At 35.3% G+C, this 19,838-nt stretch overlaps 1 protein-coding gene across 2 annotated transcripts; it reads left to right on the top strand.

Moving 5' to 3' along the window:
* The first annotated feature begins 17,665 nt into the window (after positions 1-17,665).
* LOC131036401 (uncharacterized) lies at positions 17,666-19,388 on the top strand. Of its 2 annotated transcripts, none has more exons than XM_057968286.2 (3): positions 17,666-18,023; positions 18,274-18,342; positions 18,429-19,388. In XM_057968286.2, exons 1-3 carry the CDS (start codon positions 17,899-17,901, stop codon positions 19,204-19,206), a joined length of 972 nt encoding a protein of 323 aa, XP_057824269.1. In that variant the 5' UTR covers positions 17,666-17,898; the 3' UTR covers positions 19,207-19,388. The 2 variants fall into 2 exon arrangements, with proteins under 2 accessions (XP_057824269.1, XP_057824270.1); XM_057968287.2 differs by having other exon boundaries at positions 18,143-18,342.
* The last annotated feature ends 450 nt before the right edge of the window (positions 19,389-19,838 follow it).

Raw genomic sequence — 19,838 nt, 5'->3', positions numbered from 1 at the left:
CAATTGAAGGAGAAGCTAGGTTTTTGTGAAAGCATATAAGCATTAGACCTGTACTAAATCCAACATATGAAGATTCTATCTTGAGCAGTACATTTCATTGGATTTAACCATCCAACTGTAGTCAGTGTGACTCCCATTTGTGTTTGAACAGTGAGCTCTAGGCGCTTGGCCTTTCTGCATGTCCAGACCCCATTTATGTACACTTACTATCTGTAGTAGTATCATCTGATTGTGGGTAAGGTTTCCCACCATGGTTTTTCCCCTTACAAGGTTTCAACGTACAAATATTGGTGTCATGTGTTGTGGATGATTTTGTCTTTTGGTTTCATGCATTAATCTTTACCGGTATTGCATTTATCTGTTAGTTCTGTTCACCGGTATATCAGACTGTCTCACCGGTATTAAGCAGTAAATTGTTTAAGTTGTTTTTGGGTTAAAGTTTTAAGACAACTGATTCACCCCCCCCTCTCAGTTGTCCCCGAGACCTAACACATCATACATCGGTAGGTACCAGCACCGACAGGCACATTCACCGGCATCCAGATTACACCGGAAATGAAGTATACCGACACTTAGGATGACATGAGACAAATTTTTTCTTATATGAATTGTATTGTAAATGTAATTAATTATTTGTAAGTCGACTTGGTGTATTGTAAAAGACTCATATATGTATGAGATCTTATAGATCATTTTTGTAATTAGAATTGTAAGAAAGAAGAAGGACATGATATTATTATTGGTATATGTAAGATAGCGAAAGGGTTTTGGTTAAGGTATCTGACTAATCTTAAACCAATATTGAACCAGGCATTAGAGATGCTATTTTGAGCAGTACATTGTATTGAATTTAATTATCCATATTGTAGTTAGTGAGACTCTTTCATTGAGCAGTGCGCTCTAGGCTGTTGGCCTTCCTGCATGTGCAGGCCCCTATTGTAAGTAATATTCATATTGGCCAGTGAGTAAATATTGTGGGTCACCAATCCCACCGAGGTTTTTCCCACACCGGGTTTCCTCGCTAAAATATTATGTGTTATGGTTTGCATTTATACTGTCTCTATTATTTCTCTTTACTAGATTATTTCTTGTTTACCGGTACATTGATTTGGGTTGCAAAGTTATAAATAAGTCTAAATATTCCACTAACCATTTAGACATTGATTCATGCCCCCCTCTCAGTGTCTTTTAGACTGTCATTGAATCTAACAATTGGTATAAAAGCCTGGTCCTCTATTTTCAAAAGCCTAATAGCTTGAGGAAGATTTTGAAACCGATACCGATGGAGAGTTTGAGAAAATAGTTGGAAGGAGCTCTTGAAGATTTTGATGCAGAAAAATTGAAGAATATCAAACTTGAAGATGATCTAAGGACTGCTAAGGAATTCATTAAAGGACTTCAGGAGAACCTAGTTATAGCACAAAACAAGAGGAAAGAAATTCATGAGCAAATGCAGAAACATGATGATGAAAAAGAAACTATTAGTGATATTGAAGATAAGTTAAGACAAGAGAACATTAATATGAGGAATGAAATGAAAGATCTGACCATGAGGCTATGTAAGGATATTGAAGACAGGAAGAAAAATGAAGAAGATTTGACTAGGAGACTTAATGATGGAGGTAATGAAAATCTAAGGCTTTGTCATGAAATTGATATGCTAAAGACAAATCTGATTCACATGCAACATGATAAAGAAGAGCCTATGAGACAAATTGGGATTCTGGAAAATGAGTTGATCATTTCAAATGAACACAAATACAAATTCAAGAAAAGTTCAAAAAGACTTGATGACATGCTAAAAAGACAAAAACTTAATGGAGATACAGTTAGACTTGGATTTGAACATGGAGAAAGTTTCAGGACTGCAAACAATCAAGATCACAGTAAACCAGTGAGACAACCTAATGCTTATAAATTTAATGGGAAATGTTTCAATTGCAATAAATTCGGCCATAGAGCAAATCATTGCAGATTTAGAAATAATCAGAATACAAACTTACCCACCAGTCAATGTTCCAAATGCATAAAGTTGGTCACAATTCAGAAAATTGCAGAATGAATGTGAAATGCTATGTTTGTGGTAGATTTGGACATTTATCTAATCAATGGAGATCACAAACCGGTCAAGGATATGGAAAAGTTGTTCAGAGGAATAATGCAACTTGTTATGCATGTAACAAGTTTGGGCATATTGCAAAATTTTGTAGAAGCAAGACTATATTGGCGAACAATAAAGGATCTAATGAGAAGGGAAAAGAAAAGGTAAATGAAATAAAGAAAGAATTTTTAAAACAATGGATTAAGAAGGAAGATCAGAGAGTTGATGAATCTGTCTCTACAACGGTTGAACAGAGTAACCCTCCATCGGTAGGAGATTCTTCATCTAACTAAGGAATAATCCTTAGGGGGTATGGTAGCCAGTTGAAAATCATGCATTCTACCCTTGGTTGATGGGAAGAAGATACATTTCTTCTTTACTGGAAGATGTGTTAAGATTTCACTTAACCGACAAGCATTTAATATGGTAGTTGGAGAGTATTTTTGGCTATAAAGCACCGGAAAACCCTTATTTTCATCCACCAAGTATTTGAGCATTCAGAGAGCATGAAATTGAGAAAAGGCATCCTAAAGGCGAGCAACAAGTGTTTTTCAGGCATTCAAGGATTTCAAGAAAGAGGTATTAATCTTTCGAAATGGCATCTTCATCTTCTGTACATGAGTTCATTGCAAACCCTACTATGGTAGAAAACATTCAGTGCCCTAGGCCCGTGTTTAAAATCATCCCTGAAATTGCCAAGCAAGATAATTCTATCGAAGCTTTTTCAAAAATTCCGAAGGGAGTCAGTTTTGCTGAAGACCCTAGAATCTACATTCACTGCAACATAGAAAATTTAGGAACCGATGATTTGAAGAACATGTACAGTGGTGTTATTACTGATGAACAAGGTTTAGTTAAACTAGAGCATAAGATAGTTGAAGGCTTAGGATTTGTTGAAATATTGAACATACCTAAATTTCCAAAGGAGGTAGTTCGTCTTGTTTTGAGTAGAGTTCATGGAGAGTTCATGTGGCTTGACTCTGTTTTTAAAATCTCTAAGGAAGCAATCAAGGCAATTACTGGTTTACCCTCAACTGGTAGTAGGCCCGACAAAGCCAAGAAGATACCTAACAAGGGAGTTATGGAGTTAACCAGAGCTACATCTGACAACAGATCTCTTAGAGTTAATGACATTACTGATGCTAATGTGAGATATGTGAGTATGGTACTTGGCTATAGAGTAACTCATGCAAATAGATTGAATTCAGTTTCTAGCTTATGTATTCATAGTGCATATGAGATGGTTAAGAACAATGCTAGGATTGATATCTATGAATGGCTTAAGGATGAACTAATAGACAACCTGAAAAAAGATTAAAGGTGACAAGAAGGGGACATTTCATTTTTCCAACCTACTTGTTTGTTTGATGCTTTACTTCACCAAAGAGATACCTGACATTGGTCATAAGGACTTTGGATATGGCATCTCGATAGGCAAACAAATCATGGAAGCTATCACCGGTATGGACTCTAACAGTGACAATATTATAGCAGACTACTTCAAAAACTTTCAAACTAAGAGGAAGGCTAGAGAAAGGTTACCAGAGAGCATAGTAGATAAGTATGACAAACAAATCTGCTTTGTAATCAAACAAGATGAAGCATGGATGGAGGTTGTTACTCCTAGAACCATTTGGATAACAAAAATGGGATATGAAGTTGACCTAAATTTTCTTGAAGCATATGCTAAAACACTTCTTGATGGACCAAAGGAACCATCTGAGAAATTCTTTGGTAGTGCTGAGACCATTGAGAGTGCTGTCTCAATGCAAAAGTAGAGAAAAAGAAGAGAAACGTTTATCAGAGATGCATCCAAGATGGCTAAGGAAATTAAGGAAAATGTAATGAACCTGAGTGGTATATCTGCTAGTGAGCTGGAAGGATTGAAACTGGAAGCTCATGTTTCACTGGTTGTCACTTCTTCGGATGTAGACAATGGAAAAGTAGTAGAGTTCAAAAGAGTTGAAAGAAAGAAGAGGAAACCTTCACCGGTACCCTCTCCTTCTCCCAAAAGGACTAGAACTTTGAGGAAGAAGCAGTAGGTTGTAAGTGAGCCTAAGAAGAAGCTAACGCTAAAGAAGAAACAAATTGAGACACCAGAGGAACTGGTAAATGAGATAACACAAGAAGGCAATCTTTGCAATGTAAATAAATACTATCAATCTTACAAAGATTCTGACAAGGAAATAATAGAAGCTAGTATTATTTTGCATTTAGACATCTATAAGAAGGTTTTGATTGAAGTTGTAGATGATCTTCCAAATGACTTGTATCTAAGACTAGAAGCTAAAAGAATGTTAGTAATGGAATTAGATAAAAAGATAAAAGTTGAAGCATTATTGGTAGTGCACCCTGTAAACTCTAAAGAGGAAATTGATGAACTAATTTTGGAAGCAAACCGGTCAGTTTTTGTCAGTGGACACCGACGGGTTAGCCTAATGGCTGGTAGAGTGAAAGAGACTGTTGATGAAACTGTAGACAGTTGGGATATATTTTTTGTTGAAAAGGAAAAGAAAGAGGAAAGGGAAAGACTAGAAAATAAATAAATCTTTTGCGAAGGTATACCAAAAGGACAAAGATAAAGGCAAGATTGGTGGTGTACCTACTATAAGGGTAATAGATTAAATCCCTCCACTGATACAGGAGACCCCTCCAATAACTTCAGCATCATCGGTACATACAGACAATCAACCGAATAAGACAACTAAAGAAGTAACACATGATGATACTAACCCGGATTCTGAAATACTTTTTACCAGGAATGTAGATACACAAGATATTAACATTGTTGTGGGTAAAGAGACTGCAGAGGTTAAGGCAACCGATGTTAAGGACAGTGAGATCTTTGAGTCATCGACACACACTGTTGACTCTTAGAAGTTTGATATACCGACATAAGCTAAGCAACCAGAGACTGAGAAACTGACAGAGGCTAAGGACACTAACACTGAGAAATCATCAGAAGTAGAGGTACATACACAGACAGAGAAACCGGAAGAAAATGTAAGTAAAGAGGAAGCAACTGATGGAAATAAGGAGGAAATAGTGAAGGTAATTGGGCAAGTATCTGTTGAAAGGAAACCCATAGCAGAACCAAGCACATCAACTGGAGAATTCAGACCCACTAATATAATAGACATTCTATTGGATTCTATCAATAATAGATGTTCTATTGGATTCTATCAAGAGGATAACAGATTGCAATGCCTTAGCATTTAAGGCTATTGATAACACATTACCTATCTTGAAGATGATTGCACCTACCTGTAAGATAGATCACATTAATGATTCTTTAGGTAAATTGGACACATTGTCCAAATTCATTTCTGAAAATGTTATAACTATAGATAAGGTGAATGAGGATACTGTAAAGGAAAGATTAGATAAAGAGAAAGGAGAATTCTTTGAGAAAACCATCAAAGATTGTAATGAGAACATGGATTCATTATTACCAGTACTTAACTCAACAATTATGGAATATAAGGAGCTCAATAGAGAATCTTGCAAGCCTCACCATTTGATTGAAGATATTGATGAGGAAATCAAGAAGACACGAAAGGAGATAGATGACATTTCTGATAATATGATAGGTTATTCAGAACTTACCTCGGTTTTTGAACAGGAAATGGTAGTCTATGAGGAAAAGTTAGAGAATCTTGAGAAAGAGAAAGCAAGGATAAGGTTAAAGGCCCAGGAACTGAAAAGAAAACTTGGTCCAAGATTGGACAGTCTCATTACTCACCGGGTTGATCTATTAAAGGCAACAGTTCAAGGAGAACGGTCATCAGAGCAACAGATGCACTATCTAACCGACATGATCCAACAGACATAGACCATTATTTTTGACAGTAACAAATTCATGCAGAGCCTGAATCTAATTTTGGCGGACATTTTTCAAATTGTAACCAATCGGTTACAGGCTATGAGGTAGCCTTTTTGTATACTTTGATTCTTTTTGACATTCTTTTCCATTGATGTCAAAGGGGGAGTAGTATGGAGAAAAATAAATGCACAAAGGAGATCACTTGCTCAGGGGGAGCACACTTCTTTTGGATTTCATTTCTGGATAACAGTTTTGAATTTTTCTCATGAGTGTTGCCATCGATGCCAAAGGAGGAGATAGTTGGCATTCTACACTCTAATGAGAATGGTTGATGTTGGCATTGATGACAATTAACCGGAAACGGGTTTCTACACAAGCACCAACATCGCAGACATCATACATCGGTAGGCACCGGCACCGACAGGCACATTCACCGGCATCTAGATTACACCGGAAATGAAGTATATCGACACTCAGGCTGACATGAGACAAAATTTTGCTTATATGAATTGTATTGTAAATGTAATTAATTATTTGTAAGCCGACTTGGTGTATTGTAAAAGACTCATCTATGCATGAGATCTTATAGATCATTTTTGTACTTAGAATTGTAATAAAGAAGAAGGACAGGATATTATTATTGGTATATGTAAGACAATGAAAGGTTTTTGGTTAAGGTATCTGACTAATCTTAAACTAATACTGAATCAGGCATTAGAGATGCTATTTTGAGCAGTACATTATATTGGATTTAATTATCCATATTGTAGTTAGTGAGACTCTTTCATTGCGCTCTAGGTTGTTGGCCTTCCTGCATGTGCAGGCCCCTATTCTAAGTAATATTTATTCATATTGGCCAATGAGTAAATATTGTGGGTCACAAATCCCACCGAGGTTTTTCCCACACCGGGTTTCCTCACTAAACAATTCTGTGTTATGGTGTGCATTTATGATGTCTCTATTATTTCTCTTTACTACATTATTTCTTATTTACTGATACATTGATTTGGGTTGTAAAGTTATAAATAAGTCTAAATATTCCACTAATCGGTTAGACACTGATTCACCCCCCCTCTCAATGTCTTTGGGTCTGTCATTGAATATAACAAACTCCTATGCGCTAATCAAAACATCATATGCAAAAAAAGAAAAATAATATGCACTATGATAATTGTCAAACATGCCATAAAATTCATCGCTGTAGCGTCGTAAATTGTACGCAGTACAATTTCACACCTAGTTTAGCACCCGCCTTGGCGCATCTTGCACTTTGCAGCGCATTTCCCCTTTAGCACTTAATTAATCAAATTAATTAGGTCTAAGGTCTTATTTCATCATCTTCCACATCATAAAGTTGGGCCCTTTCATTAAAGTGTGCCCCTTTCATTTTATTCCTCCAATACATCATTTAATCAAAAACCCTAATTAGGTCCTATTTTGAACTTGGGGGCTTGATTTCGGGGGTCAAAACATCTCGAAATCACCTGTAACTTCGGGATTCGCTCTAAAATCATCATATCCGACGGCCCTGAAAATTTGGTGAAAAGTTGTCGGGACCATGGCGCCCGGCGTGCACATGGTCCTGGACATTTTTCCCGAAATTTTAGGAGCGCGATCCAATCATAAAATAAAGCTTAACCCCAAGAAATTGGCGGGAGATTCAATCTCTAGGTCGGCCAAAAGTTGAAATTAAGACCTAGGGTTTCATACATAAGAGCTCTCTTTCTTCATTTGAAAGGATCCGAATTTGTTTTTCAGGAACCTCATATGCAGCGAAAGAGCAGATCTTTGAAGACTTCAACAACACTCAACATTCATCCTCCAAGCATTCATCAAATTCATTCATTCACTTAGGGCTTTGAAGGCATTGAAGAGCAATAAGGGATCACCCACTGAAGATTGGCTTGTACCCCTCCCTTGGGGTTGGGTATGATTTCATGTTGTTTTCATGTCTTTGCATAAGCCTCATTATGTCACTTACATTCATGCTTTAGATCACTTTGCATCTTGATTTAGAGCATTTACATTATCATTTACAAGCAATTAGGGTTTACTTTCTAGGTTGCTCTAGTTTGCTTACTTGCATTTTAGATCTTGCACACACACAAGGTCTGCACACACATTACTTTTACAATACAACTTGGCTATTTGTGGAGGTGGAAATCACCGAAGCGGGGGTTTGACTAAGGCAAAACCCTATATAGCCGCCCAAACACCTTTTTCAGATATAAGTGCAGATTTTGGGATTCAGATGACGCTGCAAGTTGCAGATCCAAAAGAAGCAGACGGAGACCGAACCATACACCAAATTTCAGAGCAAAAGACCAGGACAGGGGCGTGGGGCGCCCTGGTCCTGCCAGGACAGGGGCGCTGGGCGCTCTGGTCCTTTTGTCAGACAGCAAGTTTCGACATTTTTCTGACAGCTTTTCAGGTTGTAAAACAGCAGTTTCAGGAGCAAAATCAGGATAGCGGCACCCGCGCCCCCGTCCCGAACATTTTCACTCAGATTTTAACTCCGGGTACACATCTGCATTCTTATCTTGTCCTTGTGTTTACAGCTTTCCATTGTTTAATCTCAATTCTGCAATCTTGTTACTAATTCATACTTACACTTTAGGGTTAATAGTTGAACTTGCATCATTTTATCTATCATTTGCAACAAAGGAATAGAAATCCTAATAGGTAGCCCGTGGCTCTCTCTTCCATAAAAAGAAGTAGCCAATTGTGTGATACCTCTAGGCTCTTTCGTATTCCACAAATGTGTGTCAAAAGGTAGGATTAGGACATGTTAGCCTAGTCTCGCTTTTTCCCCTACACAATCGCATGCGCTAAAAGAAAAATTATATGCGCAAAAACAAAAGCTAAAAAGAAAATTCCGCGCAAAATGCTAACTAGCTCGAAAAATTCAAAAATCTACTCAAAATGCCTAAAATCTAAGCTGAAAAATTTACGAGAAGGGTTAGAAAATCGAACTCACCGGTGGGCCATACTCTAGTGGCCTCTTGAATTGACGAACATGCTCAAAATGGTGACGGTGGTAGGGGGGTGCTATCTCCTCTCTCTCCTCTAAGCTCCAATGCTCCCAAGCCAAGTGTGCAAATGAAATAGAAATGGGCCCTTGGAGGTTTATATCGCCCATGATGATGCAGGCGGTTGTGCTACCTCGGTGGATGTGTGAGGCATGTACATGCTATCCCCACATAGATTTCACCCTAGTTTTTAATAAAATCTTTCAAGCGATAAATTTCAAAAATAAAAAAATTTGAAAAATCCAAAAAAAAATCAATAAAATTTCAAAAAATCCACAAAATCAACAATTTTTTAAAACCATCGCCGCACTTCATGCTAGTCCCTCGAAAAACACATTTTTTCTCAATTTATCGCCCGAGGGGGCATATCATCATATCAACATTTCCATATTGACATTATCATCAGCTTCATATCAACATCTCATATTGAAATCAATTTTTCATATCCAGGGAATCATATCGACGACTTTGGCGACAACATCATATCAAAAAATTTTGGTGACAAATTAAACGTTTTTCTTTGAATCAACATGTGGTCACACGTTAACTCAAAGAGGGGCAAAATGTAGACACCTAAAACTTGCACAACAAATTAAGTGAATTTTATTCATTTAAGTATTCCTAATTCTTCTAATTAATTAAATTAAGATTTAATTAATATCCCTATTCTTCTAATTAGCCTATTAATCAAATTAGAGATTTGATTAATATTCCCCTTATTCTTTCTAAGCCATTTAATTAAATCTCCCTTCGAGCCATTTTTAATTAAATTTACATTTAATTAAATCCCCTTTCTAACCATTTTTAATTAAAAACACATTTAATTAAATCCCCCACTTGCAAAATCTTACAAATGCAAGTTGCAACCAAAATTAAAATAAATTAGTTTTATTTCAATTAAATCCTATTTTCCCCCACCCACTTGCAAAATCCTACATCTCCCACTTGCCTCCTAAACCTCTTCTAGAGCCTTCTAGATTATTCTAATCCCATCTTAATTAGCCTAATCAATTTCTAATCATGTCCTTTCCCTAAATTTGAGGAGGACACTTCTCAAATTTGGAAGAAAGTCTTCTAAAAGCAATAAAAGCTTTATCCATTCAACAAGCTAACTTGTTGAGTACCCCCAAATTTGGAAGGACTCTTACAAATTTGTCCCCAAAGTCTTCTTAACCATTAATGTTTAACTCAACCTTCCCCTCATGGTTAGAGACTTTCTCTCTAACTTAACCCTCATCTAACCCAAAGGTCTTATCAAGAACTCATGGCTTTGACCCTGGTTATCCTATTAACCCTTGTACAAGAGTTTACCCCTTGGGTAAAAGCTTTATCCAATGGATAAATCTAACCTAACCTTAACCCTTACATCCTAAGGTAACCTCCATGTCTTCTCAGGCATTTAATGCCTCTTACATCTCCTCTCAATCCCTCTCAAGGTGACATTTGTCAGCTTGGGATTGGATTGAAACCCTCACATGTATTGATAAATTTCAATCCTAGACCTTGTTGAGATTATTCAATCTCAACCCTCCATTGCCCTATTTTCCCTATAAATAGAGCCCATTCCTTCTTCAAAAGGATCTATGTTTTTATGCATCCACATTATAGTCTCATTTCATCAAGCATTTTAGCCTCTCTTTGATAATAGCATTTTAGATCATTTAGTATCATTATAGCTTACATTTATCATGTTTTTCATATCATGTTAGTAATATTATGTTAGCTTCATTTCCATGCTAGCTTAATATCATTTTAACATTATTTTCATGCTAGTTTAGTTTCATATCAATATCTTGCATCCTATCATCATCTAGTTTTATATCTAAATCATTCACTAGGATCTTAGTTACATTCATTTTGATCCTAGAATCATCATATATCCCTTGTTCTTTTGTTTGTCATCCTATAGATCAAGTGCTCTTTCAAGCTGAGAGCCACCTTGATTTGAAGGATCCTTGGAGATAGATAATAATTAGACACGCTTAAGATCTTTATTTCATTTGTTTGTTCTAATAATCTCTAACATAATGTTTCATTGGTGTGTCTGTGTTGTTTGCCTCTCTCATGTAGGTACCACAATCTGAGCTCACAATTAATTTAATTGATTGCATTAAGTTTAAATTATTTAATTAAATTTTAGTTATTTAATTTAAGTATATGACACTCATATGCACGTCAAATTAAATGATTTTAGTTTTATTAACACATATTGGTGCATCCATTATGTGAGTGTAATACATAAAAAAAAAAATCACATATTTAAATATATAAAAAATATGCCAATTAATCAAATATATGTGTCCATATTCATTGTAGGTATAAAGCCCCTTGGCCATTGAATCTAGAAGGATCCAAATTATATGAAGACATAGAGATAAGAGACAAAAAATTTGAACCAAGAAGAAATGATGAGAGAGTGATTTCACATAATCACCATATATTGCAATTATGGAGAGAAAATATAGATTGGCAACATGTTCTTTCCAAGCATCATGTAATCAAATATATTGCAAAGTATGTTGCAAAAGAATAAAAAAGCTCAGAAACATACAACTAGATGTTGATGCGCCTTTCAAACATGAAAAACCCTAATGATTTAGTTGCATGAGCATATAGAAGGCTTCTAACTGAGACAATCATAGAAAGAGACATTGGAGCTCAAGAAACATGTGACATATTGTTAGAACTTTCAATAGTAGAAAGAAGTAGAAGATTTGTTAATCTAAATGTTTCACGTGAGGTGTTTAAACCTATAGCTGTACATATTGAAGAGAACGATGAAGAACAAAGAATATCTCTTATTGATGGATATAAAACACAACCTCCATCTATGGAACATATCTCATTGATTGATGCAACTAGATCATGGATTTATAATCCTAAACGAAAAAGAGACAACAAATGGGAGCCAAGGAAAAGTGCATTTATTGTCAGATTTATCCTTTGGTTTGTATCTATTCCTCCACATGACTCAGATAAATGAATTGACTTCTTTTTTTCAGATTTATTGTTGTACAAACCATTTTGTGACATAGCAAGATATATTGGTCATGATCATGACTCTATAATAGCAAAGTGGGAGTCATTCAACTATAATGCTTGGCACGTGGAATGAACAATGGTTGAGGAAAATTCTAAAAATACCAATGATTTTGAAATTGACGACAATGAACTTGTTCAAAGAAATACAATAGAGCATGAATAAGAAATTTTATCTATGTTGCATCAAGGTCAAAATATACAAGTTTCTAAAATAGATATGTTGCAAAGAAGAGACATTCCTAGACATATAGATTGGTCTCATGAATATCAAGGTGTAGAGTATACAACTCAAACAATCAATTTTATAAGAAACAAGAAAGACCATGGATGCCTCATACATGATGATATATTCCAACATATCAACTACACAACTCTCGGCAGTAAACAAAAAAAGGCTATCAACATAATTATGGCCCACTACCGTAGAAATCAAAATGGAGAGCCATTATTCATGATAATACATTAAACAAAAAGAACATAATATTCGTATTTGATTGATGACATTAGTCAAGCCATTGAAAATGAGGCAATGTAAAATTGTTCCCCCCTTCTATTACTTGTATCAATAGGAGTTACAACATTAAATATAGGAGCCTCTACAATTCATTCAAAATTGATAATCCTAATACTAGACTTTTCTCAACTAGAAGGAACAAGACTTACAGGCTTTCAAGAAGATATAACACATATCAAATACATTTTAATTGATGAAATGAGCTTCATTGGTCAAAATATGTTGGAAAATATAGATTTTCAGCTCCAACAAGCATCCCCACACAATACACACATAGGCTTTGCAAGTAGATATTTCATTATGACTTATTAGGACAACTATTTTATATCGTATTTATTATAATTCATATCTATGAATTTTTTATATTTTATTACATAATTTTAAAATAGTTTTTGTCAGTCTTCTTTCAGGTATATCTGTGATTTCAGTTGGATATTTAGGCCAACTGTCTCCAGTCAATGATAGACCAGCATATGACATCAACATATGGGCAAATTTACTGTGGCAAGAATTCAAAATTGTAGTTACATTAGATAAAATATTAAGAAAATATGGAGAAAAAAATCAACAACAAAGGTTCCATCAACTTTTGATAAATCTAAGAGATGCAAGCCCACAAATTGATGACTGGAGATTACTTATGACAAGAATCCCCATTAACATAGATGCTACAACTAATGTTGAGTTTGACAATATTGTCTATTTGTTCTCCACCAATGAAAATGCTCATAATCGTAACAAAAATTCACTATATACATTGAAACATCCTTTTGCACGTAGTCTCACAACAAAAGTAGGAAGTGTACATCAAACAAAAGATTTTCCAATTGATGAACTTGATCTAGAGATATTGATCAACAAGAATTCAAGGGTGATGTTGACTTCAAATCTTTTGATACGAGCAGGACTTGTAAATGGAGCTCTAGGATATGTTTGAAAGATTATCTATAAACCATGAAGCTCTCCACCTGAACCACCATCATATGTCATGGTTGAATTTGACAATTATACAAGAATACCAACTGAAGATCATTATCCAAATATAATTCCAATAACACCAATACAAAGGGGTAGGACATTTTAGTTACCATTGAGATTAGCATGGGCATTGACTATACATAAATCAAAAGGGTTGACTCTATCAAAAGACGTAATTGATATAGGACCAACAGAAAGAACAAGATTGATATTTGTGGTAGTGTGTTGAGTAAAATCTCTGGAAGGCCTCAAAATAATGCTACCATTCACATATGAGCATTATGAAAAAATGAAAATCGGTAGACAACTTGCAAAGTGAAAGGCCGAAGAAAACAGATTAAAGTTTCTAGAGGATAATTGATGTAATATATCTTTTTGCTGCTATTGTTTCTCTTGATAACTTTACATCCTTTGGTTTGTTGTTTATAGGAACAACAACCTTGTTTTTCTGCTTATTAATATAAAAAATATTGAAATTTTGTTCTAGTAACTTCTATTTTCCCTAATTTTTACTTTTATTAATGACTTATATTGTGAAAAATAATCTGATCAATGTCCCACTTTACTAAGGCGAATGCAGCCTACATTGGGCTTCAACTAGCTATTCGTGGAGGGTATAAAAAGTTCTGGTTAGAAAGTGACTCTCTAAATATCATTAATTGCCTAATTAAAAAGACACATCCCAGTTGGACGATTAAGCATTTAATCGAGGAGTGTCTCAGTATAATTGCCAATTTGGACGAGATTCAAATTTCCCATGTCTTTAGGGAAGGTAATAAGCCTACATATTACATGCAAAATCTCAGCGTGTTAAATGATGAAATCAAATGGTGGACAACGAGGGATTCCTTCCGAACTCACTTATGTGAGTTGACAAGAGTGGATGACAAAAATATTGCCCAATGACCGAATATTAATTATGCCATCGCTTCACATGAGTAAAGTCATTTCTAGAAATGAGTGGAGTCAACTTTCCAGATTGTTCCTGTTGGTCAGGTTTTCTATCCACTAGTTTAGGTATGGTATTATTGTGACTATCAAAAGTTGCAGAGGTACTCTTTCTATGGGGGAAAGATAAGAATAGAATGGAACCATCTTCGTGTGAGAAGTGAGAGTAAAACATGGAGCTTTGGATGGAAATTCTGGATGACAATCTGAAGCCCTACCTCCGAAAGATTCATGTCCAAGACCACAAGTTAACAAAAGATTTTATGAAGGGTTGACATAAAGGTGTTCTCAGTGTTTATGACGCTAAATTCAGGATTGATGAGCCTTTTATAGCGGAGATTACAGATTTGAGCATGGATGGAAAAAAGTTCTATAGAGAGAGAAAGAATTCGGAGGAAGCCCTGTCAATCTCCTACGATAAAGAGAGTGAGAGAACCAGAGTAAGGAAAATGCCTAATGGGGGTTACAATAAGAAAGATCTCTTGAAGCTTTGGGCGGACATGGCGGAAATTACAATGAGGTACATTACTTTGGATGGCCGGTATGCCAACATTTTTTCCTATCATTTCACCATCTTAAATCATTTTAGGCATGATAGAAAAATTTCTTTTCCTTTTTATTTAATGTCTTCACTTGAGCATGGTCTTTCAAATCATGCTAAGAAGAATGAGAATCCCATTTTGCATGAGGGATTAATCCTACCCATTATGGAATACGCCAAAGCACATGAGGTTAAGCCCTCCCCTGTTCTGCAACCCTCCAAATCCTTGACTAGCCATGATGTGCATGAGGTCTCTAGTACTGAGTTTAATGAGAAGGAGGTGGGTGATATGGTCATAGACTGGAATGATCTTCATGTTCTCAGATGACTCTGAATATAGGCCTTTAGAGGATGAGGGTCCCCCATAGAAACCTACCCCTGGTACTAATAGTAGCAGGAAAATAAAAAACCCTCCTAGATGGGTAGCTAAAAAGTTGAAAAACCCTCTTTCTAAACCCCAAGAATTGGGCCCTCAAAGCTCGAAAAAGAAGAAAACAAGGAAAAGGGTGGAGACAAAGGGTAAAGAGGATGATGAAATCAAACTGGACATTCCCTTTAATGTGGACCCAAAAGATCATAAAAAAGGAAGAAACGGATTTTGATGCACTTCTGGCTAACTCTACCATCAACTAGGAGAAATTTTTTCACTGGTGCTCAGTGAAATTGACCTCCTTAGATAGGGAAATAAGGATATAATCAACACCTTTACAGAGAGCTCTTTGCTAGAAAAAACCAACAAGTTCCTAAAGGTAACTCAAAAAATAACAGAAGATATCAAGGTTATGAAAATCGAGCATGAGTATAGAACTGTCCATTTGAAAAAAAAAAAACATGAAGGAATTAAAGGGCAATCTTAGGGGGCTAGTGGAAATTAGCAAAGAGGCAATCAATAGTAGTGTGGAGGGCCTTAAAAGGGTTAATGAGACAATTTCTACATAGAAAGCCCATCCTCTTAGTAGTGTTCCGCCTTTAGGTGGCAAATCAAGCAAAAAGAGAGCTTGGAGATAAATACACAAGATACCAAAGTGCAGGTTGTTGTTGGACCTTCTACCAGGACTCAAAGAAAGAATCAGGAGAGGAGCAGCTTAAGATTAATTATGGAGGAGCTCAAGGATATTTACAAGAATATAATCCAAAAAAATGCTGAGCTCATGAAAGATCTTGGATAGATTATTGTTTATGTTTGATGTCTTTTTTTTTTGTTTTCTCTACTTTTTGTTAGGAGTTGTGGGGTGTATCCCCTCTTTTTGTAGCCATTTGGCTGTTGTTTAGACTCTGGTTAGCTATTGGTTTTATTTTTATTTATGTTGGTTTTGGGTTTCGAATCCGTGTAAAACCCATTTATCTTAATAAAAAAACAATGTGATCAAATTCATTCTATTTTTTAACTATTTATTCAAAATTATCTAAGCAAAATGCAATTGAATACTATTTATAGTTTTATGTATAAATTTATTAATACATGATTCAAATTTTATTTGAAAATCTTCCATTTTTTTGTAATATCTAAATTGTTTAATACATACACATAACAAGTATAATATTAGTGTTCTCCATAACATCTTATACTTTATCTATGTATGCTTCAAATGTTTAAAGTCATAATTGCTTTAAAACAATAAAATTACATATTACTATAATTATCAAAGTGTACAACCATTCATATATTGATTTAGTTCATCTATGTTGTGCAGCACATTTTACAATTTCTTTAATATACTCTAAATGATCTATTCAACCATTTCACTTCATACTCTCTACTAATAAAATCTTTATTATTATTTAAAAGAAATTATTATTATGTATGAATATTAAATATTTTCATAATTTGGTATCTTTTGGCGTTTCTTAGATTTTTTTAAATATAGGTATGCTAGTTCTACTTATAAATGTAAAATAATATTAATTTAAAGTATAAAAATATTATAATTTTATAAAAGATACTGATTTTTTTTGTTATATATATAAAATTAGTTTAATTGATCTTTATTTATTATTTAATTATGTTTTATTGAATCTTGACTGAACCTTAACTCTATACCTTAATTAAATGATAATCCTAATTGAACCTTCACCCTACCCTTATTGACCCTCATTAAACTCTTATTGAATTATAATCCTAGTTGCACCATTAAAATAGCAAATGATTCTAACCCATGTTCCTATGCGACTGCTTATGAGCATTTTTACTTAAATTTTAGTAGCCCATGCAAAATTTTAATCAAGGAGGAAAGGATAAAATGAAACCTTTCCCTATGGAGCAACAACTGCTTAAAAACTTAAAATAAACTTTGAAAAAAAGAGGCTAGACAAATTTAATTTGTATCAAATATAATTAATAATTTCATTTACAAAATGATTTAAGAAGATTACATAAAAAAAAACAGTCCTTTTACTATCCATTGGGTCACTACTCCACAAATTGCTCCTAAAAAAGTTGAGTAATTGATGCTACTCAAAATAAGCTAAGCAACTAAAACAACTACATGAAGACCTAAATTATCCTTTCCCAACAATTTTAAATTAAGATAAATACCCAAATCCCAAAACCCTATCCCCTACTCCATGTGGAATTAATCCGGCAATGAAACGTTTCTCACCTAGCTGTCAATGCTTAAAGTTTACGCGTTAAAACACGCGTTTGTGACTCAGTACAACTATCAACAGGTTTTATAAATTAATCATATTAGAAGGTTTTGTGGGGCATTACACCAGTCAAATTTTGGCGTCATTGCATCCTCATCCTCAATCATATAAAAAGGTTCTTTTGTTTCTGTTTCTATGCATCCTCATCCTCAATCATCCCCTGAATAAGATCCCCTTCTCCATGAAGCTCCTTCATGGGTTTCACTGCGTATGTTGTTTTGGTGGCCTTGGGAGAGATGAAGCCTTGAAATTCGAAATTGTCAACACCAAGAGGAGATGATCGATTGTCTTGAAATTTCGCCTTTGTTTCAGATCTGTGAAATCTGGAGTCATACTGAAGGGTTTACCGTACGACATTGCAAAATCATTGTGGCTGGGCTTCATCATGTTGCCTTCCGTAGGTGCGCTTATTTTCTGCAGTGTAGCCAAAATACATTTAGAGTCCATTGATATATTTGGCCATTTACTGACATTCACATGATTACTTTCTTGATTGACTGGTTTGACCCACAAATTACAGTCATGGGAGTTTGAGAGGTCATCCAGCGTTTATTGTTTAAGGCGGTCAATGGGAGTATTTTGCCTCCTTAACCTTGTTACTATCTTCTATATCAGACCGATTAGTAAGATGATTCGAAGGTTTTTTTTCAGGAAAAAGTCTTCAAATGCTGTGCTTTCGGCAAGGGAGGAGAGGGAATCGATGATGGGTCCAGCACAAAGGTGATTTCATGGTTTTTCTCTTTTATCTGCTTTCTTGACTCAAAGAAGAAATTAACAAACATAATAATAACTTCTTGTTTTTACAGAAATGGTGAAGGAGGAAATGGGTTCTTGGTTAAAGATGTATTTCTCTGTCACAGTGGGAAACAGAAAATCCCTGTTCGGGAGCTACACAAGGAGCTGACAAATAAGGGTGTATCCTGCTTCTTTGATGAGGATCCTCAAAGGTTGCCACTCGCTGAAAAGTTCCCTGCTCGTATTTTTGAAGCCGCTGAGAAATGCAGAATAGCAGTACTGGTTATCTCCAAGGATTTCATCCACTCAAAGTGGCCAATGCTGGAACTTTCCGCTCTGCTCAAAGCTAAAAGTTCTGGTAAAAATCCCCACATGAAAATACTACCCTTGTTCTTCATGTTATCGCCAAATTCCCTTTCTGATTTTACAGTAGACAATCAAGCATGGAAAGATCTGGGGATATCTGATCAGGATCGGGTTGAATGGCATTCTACTTTAAAAGAAATAAAATCAATTAAGGGTTTGGTTTTCAAAGAAGTTGAGGATGTGGTGGGTTTTACAGATGAAGTTGTCAAATCCATCTGCTCCCTGTTACTTCCCCACATACCCAGTTCTATGCAAGGCCATGCACGTCAAGATCCTCTATCTCCACCGTTTAACCTTACTTCTGGACAGTTATGTTTTAAATTAAGTGCCAAGTTTTTAAAAATTTCCATGGTGATTTGGATTTGCATGGATTTGCCAGCATCCCTTCAACGCCTTCTTCAGCCTCATCTTTCTTCAACGTCTGCAATGGGTTATATTGTATTCTCCATTAGTTTCTGTGCACCAGTTGAGATTCCCATATAGGACCTCCAATCAGCGTCATGTGCTGCTTTGCACGGAGCTACTGGCCCTTTTCCAGGGAAAGTGAGGATTTTTCTTACAAGAGAGTTATGGATCATGATAGATTCTGTTCAATTCTGGGTTTTTTCTCAAACCCTATCTGTTCAAATCTGCATCAATAAAAGAAAGAAATGATGTGCAGTTTATTTTGTGTTTAGAAATTACAATTCTTCCTTTCTGTCTTGAATTATAAATGTATATGGTGTTTGCTAGGCATTTTCAATATACAATACATATATGCACTATTTGAAGAAAAAAAATGTGATTATATTTCATATAGCTATATATAATTGAAGGAAAGGATAGAAACAGAAAAGATAGATAAAAACAGTTATCCAGTGGCCTTACAGGAATACTCCGGATATGACTGGGTGCAGAAAGTTTTGAGTTTTTGGAGCTGGAATTGTATTAAAAGCACTAACTTAAAATCATAGATTGAATGTTCTTCAAGTTAGACACATGTTTACAGAGAAATGGGTGAGAAAAGTGAATATTGTTCTCCTACTAACATCCATATAAATCTCATATTTCCTTGTATGTTTTCTCTCCTGCTTTGACTAAGCACTCTTACCATATTCTTAGATGTGGTTTACAGA

This window comes from Cryptomeria japonica, chromosome 5, assembly GCF_030272615.1.
Source record: "Cryptomeria japonica chromosome 5, Sugi_1.0, whole genome shotgun sequence".
NCBI lineage: Eukaryota > Viridiplantae > Streptophyta > Pinopsida > Cupressales > Cupressaceae > Cryptomeria > Cryptomeria japonica.
The sequence above is the reverse complement of the archived record's forward strand: the minus strand, read 5'-3'. Positions and strand labels throughout refer to the sequence as shown.

Coding starts and splice junctions, on each gene's coding strand:
- LOC131036401 (XM_057968286.2), top strand. CDS start 17,899: ATGATCGATTGTCTTGAAATTTCGCCTTTGTTTCAGATCTGTGAAATC. Junction 18,024..18,273: donor CATCATGTTGCCTTCCGTAG/GTGCGCTTATTT, acceptor GTTTTTTTTCAG/GAAAAAGTCTTCAAATGCTG. Junction 18,343..18,428: donor ATGATGGGTCCAGCACAAAG/GTGATTTCATGG, acceptor TTGTTTTTACAG/AAATGGTGAAGGAGGAAATG.